The sequence below is a fragment of the Siphateles boraxobius genome, unplaced genomic scaffold (genome assembly GCF_051911475.1).
Source record: "Siphateles boraxobius isolate OS27281-9 unplaced genomic scaffold, OSU_SipBor_1 35, whole genome shotgun sequence".
NCBI classification, from domain to species: domain Eukaryota; kingdom Metazoa; phylum Chordata; class Actinopteri; order Cypriniformes; family Leuciscidae; genus Siphateles; species Siphateles boraxobius.
The window spans coordinates 12,164,149-12,178,695 of NW_027508975.1; the positions used below are offsets into that span (position 1 = coordinate 12,164,149).

The 14,547-nt window shown below is 46.0% G+C and overlaps 1 protein-coding gene across 1 annotated transcript; it reads right to left on the bottom strand.

Moving 5' to 3' along the window:
• Window positions 1–12,218: 12,218 nt before the first annotated feature.
• LOC143702669 (general transcription factor II-I repeat domain-containing protein 2-like) lies at window positions 12,219–13,934 on the bottom strand. The gene has a single exon (XM_077196709.1). The coding sequence runs from the start codon at window positions 13,932–13,934 to the stop codon at window positions 12,219–12,221; it is 1,716 nt and encodes a 571-aa protein (XP_077052824.1).
• Window positions 13,935–14,547: the final 613 nt, after the last annotated feature.

Sequence of the window (14,547 nt, forward strand, 5' to 3'; positions counted from 1 at the left end):
GCTGGGATGAGAATCAGCACCTCCAAATTGGAGGCCATGGTTCTCAGTCGGAAAAGGGTGGCTTGCCTACTTCAAGTTGGTGGAGAGTTCCTGCCTCATGTGGAGGTGTTCAAGTATGTTGGGGTCTTGTTCACGAGTGAGGGGAAGGATGGAACGGGAGATTGACAGACAGATCAGTGCAGCTTCTGCAGTAATGCGGTCGATGTACCGGTCTGTCATGGTGAGGAGCTGAGCTGCAAAGCGAAGCTCTCGATTTACCGGTCAATCTACGTTCCTACTCTCACCTATAGTCATGAGCTGTGGGTCATGACCGAAAGGACAAGATCCCGGATACAGACCGCTGAAATGAGCTTTCTCCGCAGGTTGGCTGGGCGATCCCTTAGAGATAGGGTCAGGAGCTCGGTCACTCGGGAGGAGCTCAGAGTAGTGCCGCTGCTGCTCCTCCACATCGAGAGGGGCCAGCTGAGGTGGCTTGTGCATCTGTTCTGGATGCCTCCTGGACGCCTTCCCGGAAAGGGAAGACCTAGGATATGCTGGAGGGATTATGTCACCCGGCTGGCCTGGGAACGCCTCGGAAGAGCTTGAGGACGAGTTTGGGGAGAGGGAAGTCTGGGCATCTCTGTTTAGACTGCTCCCCCCACGATCCGGCCCCGGATAAGCAGAAGAAGATGGATGGATGGATGGTTTTTATAAGTGATTTTCATTCTGAAGTCAACAACTTGTGTTTTGATGCTTGGTAACTGCTTGTTCTATTGGACAGAAAATAGTATGGATCACTGTGAATAACTGCCATTACATGAATTACTACATTACTGCATTTAGTAGATGTGTTGTGTAATTTCTGATGAGCCAGAGACAATAAATGTGCTTGTTATTATATGATCCTGATGTTACAAACCAATTCTTTGAAATGCTGGCAGAGTTTGATGTCTTCTTACACAAAAATTAAATCTAAAGTTTTGGTATCAGAAAAGTTGTTTAGTTTCTCTACGGATGGAGGAAGGCGTCTTTAGAGATTTATAGCGGATCCATCTTTAGTGATGCAGTGTGTTTGGTTGGACTTGTCTCTATAGCTTTTCTCATATCACTGTGATGAAGACTGAATCAATCTCTCTCTCTCTCCCTCCTGACTGAGAACACACATTTAGGTAGTCAATAATTAATTTATATAGTCTGATAAAGGGGAAAGAAAAGTGCTAGAAATCTCCAGGCTGGTTAATTTGATGCAATAGGCATCACAGCAATAGTTTCCCAGACATCCTGCTGAATTTTGATCTGATTGTTCCATTATAAAGAAGGTCTGTGTATGTGGCGAACCAACAAAGTTTGTCCTTTTGAAATGGAAGGGATAAAAAATTAACAAAACCCAAGTGAAAGAAATAGATGTATGCAGATATGATCAAATGCGCTCCATTTAAGGTAATTTAATTAAAGTTAAATATTGATAATTTATTTTGATAATCCACTTTAGTTTAGTTTAATTCTACATGTCAGCTAACTCTCATTAGAGTATTAGCAGATTGTTAGTACAGACTGTTAGGTTAGGGTTCGGGTAAGTAGAAAAAGTTGACATGTAGTTGCAAAGTATAGTTAGAATATCTAAAGTGGACATCAAAATAATGGGTAATAATAATAAAAATTAAATAATATACATATATGAATATATCTATATCTATATATAAAATCAAACCCCAAATAATCCAATGTAATTAATGTTTTAAATATGAAATTATAAATAGAGAAACAAACATAAAAAACAAATAAACAATAAAATTCGAAATTCTGCGCACATTTTGGGGGAAATATAGAGGAAAATGGACTGTAAGTCCTTGCTAATAATTTTTTAACATTTGCTGTTATATTATCATATTCAGCAATGCACTGAAATCTGTATATCTTCTTTGTCTGCTTCCAGATATATACCAAAACAATCACAAGTATATAGAGGGCAAAAGTTTAAGTTTGCTCCATGAAGCAGGTCACAGGGATGAGATCTGACTGGAGAGACAGACAGAGATTCTTCAGTGAAAATGATGAACATCTCTCAAGTCCATAACATGAGATTCAAGCCTTCAGCTCTGCTTAGGTCAAAGCCCTCACTTGAGAAACAGGACCAGAGCAGTTAGCCCGCTCAACAATTTCAGACTTGGTTGTAATGTCTTTTTTTTTTTTTTTTTTTGCAGATAAACTTTTAAAAAGGCTTGTCTTGGGTGTTGAATATTAGACTTCTATTGTTTCATGTTGCACATCAACAGAAAACATGTTATCTAATTTATACACCATATGATTTGTAGACACCCAATCACTGCACATAAACTGAATGTGTTTGTTGAACATGAACCTCCAAAAAGGTTCTCTTGAATATGCCTGCGTGCTGGGGAACGCATGGATATAAATATAGCTACTGGAGACTGATATATAGACTCATAGAACCCGCTTTTGTTGAAATATCTATGTTCTCCCTCCACTGTGAAAAAACAAGAAGATGAGTTATAGATAATGTATTATTAAGCTGGTATGGAGTGAATCTTTTATGCCCTCTGCGGGAAAAAATGGCCCTTGGTTCATTTTTAAGTCTGACTGAAAGCTCAGAAATCCTTCAATTCCCAAATATGTTCTTCTGCTTGGAATCTCAATGGGCAAAACTGAAAATATATCATACTTGATGGATCAGTAAGATAATCGGAATAATCTTTCTCTTCCTCCTACCCATAGACTCCTCGTCTTTCCCCCTTCAGATACTTGGTATTTTATTGCCATTATAGCAATAACAGTACTGACACTGGATCTGTCCGCTCTATAAAGAAGAGCTGACGTCATGCGTGGATTCAGGTGCTTATTCAACCTCTAAAGTCTATCCAGGCGAGAAAGAAAGGCTTTGTGTCCAAAACCACTTACACATTCGCTTTTAATCCATTGGATGCTTTGTAACTTACTGTTCCAATCATCCAAGGACAGAGGTCATGAAGATATTAAGAGACTCTTGATGAAGCGGTGTCGTTCATTTTGTGCCGTACAGACATTTAAAAAAAAACACACACTCTATTGAAAAAATGTCCTCCTACACTTAAAAATCCACGCTTAATTGCTGCATCAAACATCAGCGAGTCTTCCAGTGTTTTGACAGCGACTCTAATGAATGTGTCACTTATTATGTTAGCATTTGTCAGTGGATGAACCTAGTGGGTCCTTCTGGTGTGAGTGATATTTGCATCAAATCTCAGGAAATCTTTATTTTGTTGATAACCTTGGTAGATAAAGCAACAACATACCTCATTCAGGGCTTAAAACGGCCAGGGTCTTATTGTGCTGCATGTATATCGTAGAATTAAACTCACATTGAATTTAATTTGAATGTTTTTTATTATTTCTATCTTTTTGCACTGCCCTCTGGCATTGATAGTGGTTGTCACCCTCCACCAAGAAAAAAAACCCAAAACATTTTAATAAATAAAAGATTTTTCATTTATTATTAATGCTTTTGAGAAGCTAGACTGAAAAGCTGGAGTAAAAAGATATGCTCAAGATTCTCAGCAATCCCCAAATTAGACTAATGATGTAATTATGACTAAATATTTCATGACGCTCTTTTAAATGATCAATTGGATGATATATAGCCTACTATTATAATATTATATTTTTTTTTACATACAAATACACATAATTTGTATTCAATTTACTGCTGTGTGAGATGTTTGGTATACATGAATTATAAATGATGACACACACACTCACTCACAACGAGACATTGTGGTAATTAATGCATTCAGATGTGTAATCAGCCATTTTCAACATACTGTGCTGAAGCGATTCTCTCCTGAGAGCCAGTGATTGTGAATTATAACCGTACACTTCTCTCTAAAGTATATTATATCTATATAACATTTAAAAACTATTTATTAAGGGTTTTATCGGTTTAATTTGTTTTAGAAGTTGTATCAGCCTTACATTTTTGATCATATGTGCCCATAATAATAACAATGAATTTTAATTCAGAAATGAAAAATACATGCTCATCATAGAAAAGGTGTTTTCAAATGACTGTATGTGAATTGCAATTTTAATGTATTTTAAAACAAGACAAAAAAAAAAGAAAGAGAAAAGGCCCAGATTTTTTCATGTGGTTTCTCACACGCCGTATATACATATGCCGAATAAGACATATCAATTGCATTCTTTCAGTGTTCGAGATACATAAAGCCATTATAAAGTACAGAAACGCAATCAGGCATGCTGATAATTTCAAGATATATTACCGCAGAGGAGAACGAAAGGAGAAATCAATGAGACCTTTCCTGGGCAATGTAGGAAATGTGCACTGAGCTGCAACAAACATCTGCCATTTTCGAAGCTAATCATGTCTTCATTACACTATCTGTCCCTGCCACCTACATTACCTATTTTTACATAATCAGGAAACACCGAAAGGTCAGGAAATACTAAAATAGCCACTGTCTTATTGTGTTTAATTCATCCAATCTCTCCCTCTACCATCCTTCTTCCCACAATCCCCTGAGATACATCCTGTTGCTATGGCTGTGCATTGTAGGGTAAGGAACTGGTGTCAAGCCGCTGCCAGCGTGAGCTGAGAGAATTCAATAAAGTGAGATGACACGTGGGTGATGCATCCAACTGTACGTCTAACCTGAAAAAAGAGTAAGTATCTAGTAGACAAAAGAAGAGTTAGCTTAATGGCTAAGCAGCAATAAGCAGTATAAAAGCCCGCTGCTTCTGCCAAGGTTTGTGTAAGCACTTTGAGATGTTGATTTAGTTATGATGAGAAAAGCTTTAAGTTTTTCTTAGAGTTCCCTACCTACACAACGTTTTTAGTCATACTCCTGATAAGAAGACCTTTCCAAATGTTTGGCAGAAACAAAATAGTTGGCCAAATTTAAAGGCACCATCACAATATCTTTCTTTGCGATCAATCCCATAATTCGTTGCAGTGAGTTCAGTAAACCAAAACATTCAAAATGGCAAAGAGTCAGTCAAGTCAGTCATGAAAACACTTATATATTTTTTTTCAGTTTAACCTGATTAAAAACTGACAAGTTTTCTCATTCATTGTGTGTGCACAGTGCACGTGTTCTCTTACGAGAGGATCTCTCGTATTGCGTAAGTTGCTTACATTGTATGCAAGCAGACAGTAATCAATCATATGTTGTCCCATAAGTTCTCTTACGAGAGGTTCTCTCGTATTGCGTAAGTTTAGCTTACGCTACGGGAAAGATTCATCTTCTCGAGATACTGAAGCCGAAAAATTATCCTTAATTTTGTATTCCTTGTCAACGCAGTGCAGCAGCTAGCAGACCTAGAGCAGGCCATCTCGCGTGCTCATTGGCTGCCCTGCGGGCAACTGCTGCAGCCTACAAGTGAGCCCGGCGTGACGTCACGCCCAATGAAGGGCGCCCGCGCCTTCATAGCGTCACAGCCCGCCAGAATGGGCGTGGCTTAGCGTATAACACTAGGGGCTGTAGGCTGAATTCCCTGATTTTCGTCTCTTCAGCGAGCTCTTCGCATCGCTGGATCTGAGAGAAGCCACCGCCGCCGTCGAACAGCGGACAGCCAGCTTAGGAGAGAGCTGAGGAAGCCGGCCGTCTTCGCCACCTTCAGCCATCCGTGCGAGCTACGCTATCCGGCGACGTATCCTTTACCTTGCTAAAACCTATTCTAAAACCTATTCTAAAAGAGCAGCGAGTGTCTTTTTTAAGACGCCTCGCACTTCCGGCTGTGAAGCGCTTCCGCTGTCGACCCTGCGGGCTCGACTCGAAGCCTTCAACACCCCCCGCCTCTCCTCACCGACGCGCAGCTGCCGCTCACGAGCCTCACTGCCGTCGCATCTGAGAATGAGGCCGAGGGACACGTACGAGCACGCGGCTAGCTCTCTTTACGTTACAAGAGAGCTACCCCGCCCTCGTGTCCCCGTTCGCGCGTCATGCAGAGCCCTCTCGAGCTCTCTGCATGACCCAGACGGGCATCATCTGTGTTACATGTAGGTCCCGTGCCCACTACTCGTGCGCGCGCCCTCGTACAAACACTGTTCCAGTTCTGCTCGACCACCGAGCACGCGGCTAGCTCTCTTTACGTTACAAGAGAGCTACCCTGCCCTCGCGTCCCCGTTCGCGCGTCATGCAGAGCCCTCTCGAGCTCTCTGCATGACCCGGACGGGCTTGCGCGCCGCCGTCGAAATGTCTCGCCATGTCAGTCCCCTTAGATAAGGCTACTGCAGTGGTGTATTTGGCAGCCAACGAGCCGGTAATGCAACCCGCTCGCCTGCACACATCCGCCGTTCTCGCGGCGACCCAGAGAAATCTCAAGTGAGTATAATGTCAGATTAAGAATGTAAGTTACGTGCCCGCTCACGAGCGCTCACGCTTACTAACAGACACATCGCCTCCGAAAAGGCGTGCATGTTTGAGTTTATTCCCTGTCAGTCCCCTTCAAACATGCTACTGCAGTGGTTCAATTAGCAGCCAACGAGCCGGTCTGTTGACCCTCTCGCCTACACACAAACGCCGTTTTCACGGCGACCCATAAAAATCTCAAATTGAGTAAAATGTCTGGTCCGGCTCATGCCGTCGGTGTTGTAAGTGTAATGTAAGTGCCCACGCCCCAGTGTTCACCACTACACATAAGCACTCCGAACCTCGCAGAGCACAATCTCATGAAGCGCAGAAAAGCCGCTCGAGTGTTGAATGTAAGAAATGTGTCCACAAGTCTGTGCCCACTATCTGCCCGCTCTGTTACACGATCAAGAAAGCAGGTTATGAATGTAAGTCTCGTGCCCGCCAGAGTGCGTTCACGCTTGCTAACACAAACCTCCCCCCGGGCTCCGCCCGCGCGTTTAAGCGTTATCACAAAACGCAAGGCATTAATAAAACGTTCCCCATCCATTATGATCGGGGCGTCAAATACACTTGTAAGTCTAGTGCCCGCGCTCACGCTTACAGGAAGCTTTTCCACCCGGAGCGCTGCTCGCGCGTCAAAGAGTGAAAGAAGAATGTTCCCCATCCCTTATGATTGGGACATCTCACATAAATCAGCCGGTCTCGGCTTTCAGCGAGCAGCCATTGCCCAGGACCGAGAGCGCGCGCGCCGCGCTTTCGGCTAAGGGGTCAGTTTCACAAAAGAAAGCAGGTTATGGATGTAAGTCTCGTGCCCGCCAGAGTGCGTTCACGCTTGCTAACACAAACCTCCCCCCGGGCTCCGCCCGCGCGTTTTAAGTGTTATCACAAAACGCAGGGCATTAATAAAACGCTCCCCATCCATTATGATCGGGGCGTCAAATACACTTGTAAGTCTCGTGCCCGCGCACACGCGCTCACGCTTACAGGAAGCTTTTCAGCCCGGAGCGCTGCTCGCGCGTCAAAAAGTGAAAAAAAAAAAAAAAAAAAAGAATGTTCCCCATCCCTTATGATTGGTACATCTCATATAAATCAGACGGTCTCGGCTTTCAGCGAGCAGCCATTGCCCAGAACCGAGAGCGCGCGCGCCGCGCTTTCGGCTCCGGGTCAGTTTCACAAAAGAAAGCAGGTTATGAATGTAAGTCTCGTGCCCGCCTGAGTGCGTTCACGCTTGCTAACACTAACCTCCCCCCGGGCTGCGCCTGTGCGTTTAAGTGTTATCACAAAACGCAGGGCATTAATAAAACGCTCCCCATCCATTATGATCGGGGCATCAAATACACTTGTAAGTCTCGTGCCCGCGCACACGCGCTCACGCTTACAGGAAGCTTTCCCGCCCGGAGCGCTGCTCGCGCGTCAAAAAATGACAAAAGACTGTTCCCCATCCCTTATGATTGGGACATCTCACATAAATCAGCCGGTTTCGGCTTTTCAGCGAGCAGCCATTGCCCAGAACAGAGAGCGCGCGCACCGCGCTTTCGGCTCCGGTTCAGTTTCACAAGCACGCAAATGGCGATTTCCCCCCTAGCGGCTCACATAGCTGCGTGGGAAACTATCCCAGGGATTTCAGAATGGGTGTTGAGCACAATAAAGCAGGGCTATACACTTCAATTCATTTGCCGTCCCCCGCGCTTTCAAGCCCGGACCGCGACGATTGTGAATGCGTAAGTAGCACACCTACTTCACGCAGAAATAGCAAAGCTGCTGTCTAAAGGGGCTACAGAAAAGGTACCGCCTTCTCTGAGCGAGTCAGGCTTTTACAGCCGATATTTTTCTCGTACCCAAGAAGGACGGAGCCTTCAGACCTATCCTAGATCTGAGATATTTGAACTAAGTGCTTGCGAAAAGACCGTTCAAAATGCTTACGACCGGGAAAATCCTCACGCACGTTCGCCCGAGGGACTGGTTATTTCTCTAAATCTGAAGGATGCCTATTTTCAGATTCAGATAGTACCCCGTCACAGGCAATTTTTGAGATTCGCCTTCGACGGTCAGGTATATCATTACACCGTCCTGCCGTTCGGCCTGTCCCTGGCACCCTGTACATTTACGAAGTGCATGGACGCGGCGCTCGCCCCCCTGAGAAGTCAGGGGCTGCGAATAATGAACTATCTGGACGATTGGCTGATATTGGCACAGTCAGAGACAGAACTGCTATCTCACAGAACAGTGCTTCTCAGTCATCTGGAAAGCTTGGGTCTCACGATCAACTGGACCAAGAGCTCATTACTGCCCAGCCAGTCAATTTCCTTTTAGGAATAGCACTGGACTCGGTGACCATGACGGCTCGTTTATCGACACAGCGCGCGCGCCGTGTTCGCCACCTAGCCGCATCTTTCCAGAAGGGCAGCTTTCTCCCTTTGAAAACATTTCAAAGGATGTTGGGCTGTATGGCATCAGCTGCAGCGGTGCTCCAGCTGGGCCTACTGCGCATGCGCCCGCTCCAACGCTGGTTGAATGCTCGCGTGTCCCGCCGGGTGTCTGGCGGCCAGAAAATCAGAGTGACTCAGGCCTGCATAGCAGCTCTGCAGCCCTGGTTAGTGGCCGACTGGTACCAGCAGGGAGTAATGATGGGAACCATCTCTTATCGTAAAGTCATCTCGTCAGATGCGTCCAACTCGGGTTGGGGCGCACTGTTCGAGGGCAGACCGGCCTTTGGCCAGTGGTCAGACCAGGAGAAGGGTTTTCACATAAACTGTCTGGAAATGATAGCGGTCGAGAACGCGCTGAAGTGCTTCCTCCCGTTCATACAGGACCAGCATGTTCTTGTCCGCTCGGACAACATGTCTGTGGTATCCTATGTAAACCGTCAGGGCGGTGTCAGATCCAGAAATCTCTGCAATCTGACGGAACGCCTCCTTATTTGGTCTCCGATGCACCTGCGCTCGCTGAGGGTGGCGCATGTGCCTGGCCATTTGAACGACGGCCCAGACAAACTGTCCAGGGACAACGTTCCCCCAGGGGAATGATCCCTGCACCCCAAACGGTCCAGAAACTGTGGCGCCTATTCGGCAGAGCGGAAGTCGACTTATTTGTGTCAAAAGACAACGCTCAATGCCCGACGGTCTGTTCGAAGGATGAGGATGCGTTGGCCCAGGTTTGGCCCAGCCTCCCGCTATATGCTTTCCCTCCGGTCTATCTGTTGCCACAGGTGATCAAGAGAATCAGGGAAACGCGCCACTCGGTGCTCCTCATAGCCCCGCGTTGGGAGAATCAGATTTGGTTCCCGGAACTAGCAGGCTGTCACATACAGCTCCGTGGCCGAATCCGGTGAGGGCAGATCTCCTCTCTCAGGCTCGCGGCACGATCTGGCATCCCAATCCAGAGCGCTGGTCTCTGCATTTATGGTTGATCAACGGGTACTCGTTGCCCTGCCAGAAGGAGTGATGAACACGATCACGCAGTCTAGAGCCCCTTCCACGAGAAGGCTCTACGCGTCTAAATGGTCGGTGTTCTCTGGATGGTGCACCGACAGAGATCTGGAACCGCGGACATGCGGGGTGGCGCATCTGCTCACCTTCCTACAAGAGCTGTTGGATAAGGGAAGTTCCCCATCCACGCTCAATGTATACGTGGCGGCCGTGGCAGCGTTCGCAGAATCGACGCACGGCCAGTCATTGGTAAGACACGAGTTGGCCATCCGCTTCCTTAGAGGAGCTAGAAGGATGAATCCGCCGCGCCCCCCGTCGGTTCCCATGTGGGATCTTTCATTGGTCCTCGAGGCCCTGAAAGCTTTTCCATTTGAACCACTAGACACCGTGGGGTTAAAATATCTATCACTGAAAACCGTCTTTCTGACTGCACTGTCGTCAGTAAAACGTGTAGGGGACCTGCATGTGCTGTCTGTCAGCGCGTCGTGTCTTGAGTTCGGACCGAATGACTCTAAAGTCATCCTCAGACCTAGACATGGCTATGTCCCTAAAGTGATGGGCACTCCATTCAGAGCGCAAGTTATTTCGTTGTCAGCTCTCCCAGCATCTGACAGCGAAGGTGATGTGAATCTCCTCTGCCCTGTCAGAGCGCTGAGGTTTTACATTACGCGCTCCGCCTCCTTCAGGCGTTCGGAACAGCTTTTTGTTTCGTTGGTGGGCGCACCAAGGGTCTCGCCTCCTCGAAACAGAGCCTGTCCAGATGGATAGTAGACGCTATAGCGGCCGCTTACGCGTCAAAAGGTCTGCAATGCCCTCTGGGCATCAGGGCTCATTCCACGAGAGGCGTGGCCTCTTCGTGGGCATGGTCCAGTGGAATTTCTATCCATGACATATGTGTAGCGGCGGGCTGGAGCTCCCCGTCTACCTTTGTCAGGTTTTATAACCTAGAAGTTCCTGCCTTGCAGGCTAAACTGTTGTCAGTCTGAAGGAGAGGTGTATTCTGCCCAGATCTCCTGCTCAGATCACTCTCACATGACTCAGCTCTCCTGGTTGAGCTGCACTAAGTAGGGTATGTGCCATGTGCCTGTACAGACCGGCGCGCTGCTCTGTACTCCCTATGTGTGCTTATGTACAAGTGATGGCCCGCGTGGCTGGCCACCTTATTTTTTCCACTTATGGGGTTCCCCTGAAAGCTCGGGGTCTCATGTGGATGCTTGGCGCGCACGGCGTTGACAAAGTGTTCCCGTAGCGTAAGCTAAACTTACGCAATACGAGAGAACCTCTCGTAAGAGAACGATACTCGGTTACTAACGTAACCTCGGTTCTCTCTAGAGAGGGAACGAGTATTGCGTAACCGGCCGTGCTCGCGCCACGAGCGACTTCGCTTCAGTCGACGAAAACCAGGGAATTCAGCCTACAGCCCCTAGTGTTATACGCTAAGCCACGCCCACTCTGGCGGGCTGTGACGCTATGAAGGCGCGGGCGCCCTTCATTGGGCGTGACGTCACGCCGGGCTCACTGGTAGGCTGCAGCAGTTGCCCGCAGGGCAGCCAATGAGCACGCGAGATGGCCTGCTCTAGGTCTGCTAGCTGCTGCACTGCGTTGACAAGGAATACAAAATTAAGGATAATTTTTTGGCTTCAGTATCTCGAGAAGATGAATCTTTCCCGTAGCGTAAGCTAAACTTACGCAATACTCGTTCCCTCTCTAGAGAGAACCGAGGTTACGTTAGTAACCGAGTATCGTTTTTATTAACATCTCATACATGCACGTACAAGTTTCTGGGTAAATCAGCAAAACAGCTAACTAGTAATTTGCCATTGTCGGTGAAAGAACGGTGCTGTTTTGATTTGTTAAAAAGAGTCACTCACACGCAACGTCGTGTCTAAGCGAGAGACTCAGTGCAAACTGTCAGCACAGCTCGTCCGCTGCTCCGGCCGATCTGTGTTGTTGGTTGGCATTGCGTCCGGAAGGCGAGCAGGCGTTCCTATCTAGTTTTTCTGACAACAGTACCAATCTCACAGACCCTCATGTAAACAAGCGACGGTTGTAGCCAATAGCTCCCTCAATCCTAACTTACAAGTAAAACCCTCTACCTCGAGTGATAGTTTTAGCACCCCCTAAAAACTTAGACACGTTAGAGCAGGGGTCCCCAAACTTTTTTCTATGAGGGCCACATCATTTTTCCTTTCTATAATGTAGGGCCGTAGTCTAACAGAAAATGGCATGGGCCGGAGTGATTTATTGTGGAGACTTTATTATGATTTTAAATGGATTTACAGTATTATGCCTCCTAATGCTAGATTAATTTATTATTTATGCACCATACATATCAAGTGATATATAGCCTATTAAAAGAGCATTATTACTATCGTAATGACATTTTTTCATATTCATTGCTATTGAAATCAAATTATTTACTTACTCATGCGTATTAGGCTAATCAGTGTGAACTATGGGCTTGTTTCTGGCTGGTGAGAAGTCCAATGTCAGGTTCCATTCCTGTCACAGCCAGTCTCAAAGACTGATGCAAATGTTCATCAGTGAGTCTTGATCTTATCGGATTTTTCATGAGTTTCATGCGTGAAAAGGTTTGCTCACAGATATACGTGCTGCCAAAAAGTGTGGACATCTTCATTGCATTCCTTCTGATGTTTGGGTAGGTCTCGTTAGGGAGGGCAGTATAGAATTCAATGAGACTGTTGGGCTTAAACGCGTCTTTCAGAACATCACAGTTCTGTAACTCAGCCAACTCAAACTGATAAGAAGGCAGGGCTTCGTCAATGTCAGCAGCAAAAGGGTTCTGAAAAAGGCGGATTTCTTTAGCGTGGACATGTAGCTCACGGAATCGCACATCAAACTCCGCCTTCAGCATTTCCAGCGCTTCCACTGACTTTTCAGCTGGGAATGGGACCACTGGTTTCTCAGCTGAGAGGCTTTGGGTAACAGGGAGATGGGTGAAGTCTTGCTTTTGCACTTGTCCCACAAGCAGTGTTAGTTTCACCTCAAATGCTTTTATGTGGGAATACATGTCACATATTAGTTTCCCCTTGCCTTGGAGCTGCACGTTAAGGCCATTCAACAGTTCTGTCACATCTGTTAAAAAGGCGAGTTCCCATTTCCATTTTGTGTTGATCAGTTCTGGGACAGTTTTTCCCTTTGTCAGAAGAAAAACATTGATTTCGGGTAGCAGCTCGTAAAAACGCCTCAAAACTCTGCCCCGGCTTAACCATCGGACTTCTGTGTGGTAAAGCACATCTTCGTGAGAAGACTCTAGCTCGGACAGAAAGGCTTGGAACTGCCTGTGTTTAAGTCCGTTTGCTCTGATGAAGTTTATACATGACACCACCACTTTCATAATCGATTCCCACTTCAGAACTTTGCAGCACAGTGCTTGCTGGTGAATTAGGCAGTGTACTTGTAAAGGGGGCATGAGACCTCTTTCCTCCATTTCTTTATTCATGCATCCTATCAGTCCCCTTGACGCGCCAACCATACTAGGAGCTCCGTCAGTCGTGATGCTGGCCAGCTTAGACCAGTCTAGATCCAACTCTTCTATCGTTTGGCACACTTTACCAAAAATATCCTCCCATGTCGTAGTACCTTTGAGACTTTTTAGGGCTGCCAGCTCCTCGGACACTTCAAAGTTTGAGCTAACTCCGCGAAGTAAAATGAGCAGCTGTGCCGTGTCCTGCACGTCATTACTTTCATCCAGCGCTAATGCAAAAAAATCTAATTCTTTCACTTTTTCCTTCAGCTGGGCATATACATTATACCCCATTTCTTCAGTTCGTCTGGTGATTGTACTAGCGGACAGACTCACCGCATTTAAGACGTCTTTCTTATCGGGGCACACCTCCTCCGCAACAGCATTCATACATTTCTTTACGAACTCACCATCACTGAATGGCCAACCGCAGGTTGCAATCAGTTTAGCTACCTGAAAGCTAGCTCGAATGGATGACTGGTTCAACTGGGTTTGCCGTACAAACGTATTTTGCTGAGCAGATAGTCCACTTTTTAGCTTCGACACTTTGTCTGCTCTCATTTGGCCTTGTAAACTCGCATACTTGTCTCTGTGGCGGGTTTCATAGTGTCGGCGCAGATTGTATTCTTTGAACACGGAGACTGTTTCTTGACAGATGAGGCAAACAGCCATTTCTTTGCATTGAACAAAAAAATAATCACTTGTCCACTTTTGGTTAAATACCCTGCATTCTGAATCAACTTTTCTCTTTCCCAACCGTTTGGCCATTTTGTTGTCACTTTAAATTTTCTTGCTGGATCGCGTGCACCCGCTCGATCATGATGGAACGTTAATCCGGGTGAATCTAACAAATAATTTGGCTACTTTAATAATTATAACTAAGGGAAATTTTATTTTGAAAGCCAATATGTATTATCAAATATGATATGATTAAAACATATTTAAAATTAAATTGTAAAAATATTTCTCTGCATGGCATTGTTCAGAGGGCCGGTCCAAATGTGGGGGCGGGCCGTATTCGGCCCGCGGGCCGTAGTTTGGGGACCCCTGCGTTAGAGCGTAAAGTGTAACCTTAAACCAAAGACTATAGATTTTGCGTGATTTGAACTGAGTGATTTGAACACGAGTAATGAGAGTCAAAGCTCTTCGAGGCTTTGAATCAAAGGAGTCAACTGCGTCACAAATTATTCTTTGTTCGAAGCGCCCTCGCTGGCGACCCCTGCTGGTCAAAACGGTGGAAGTGTAGCGGAAACTCAAATCAACGGAACACCTTTTACAAACCAAT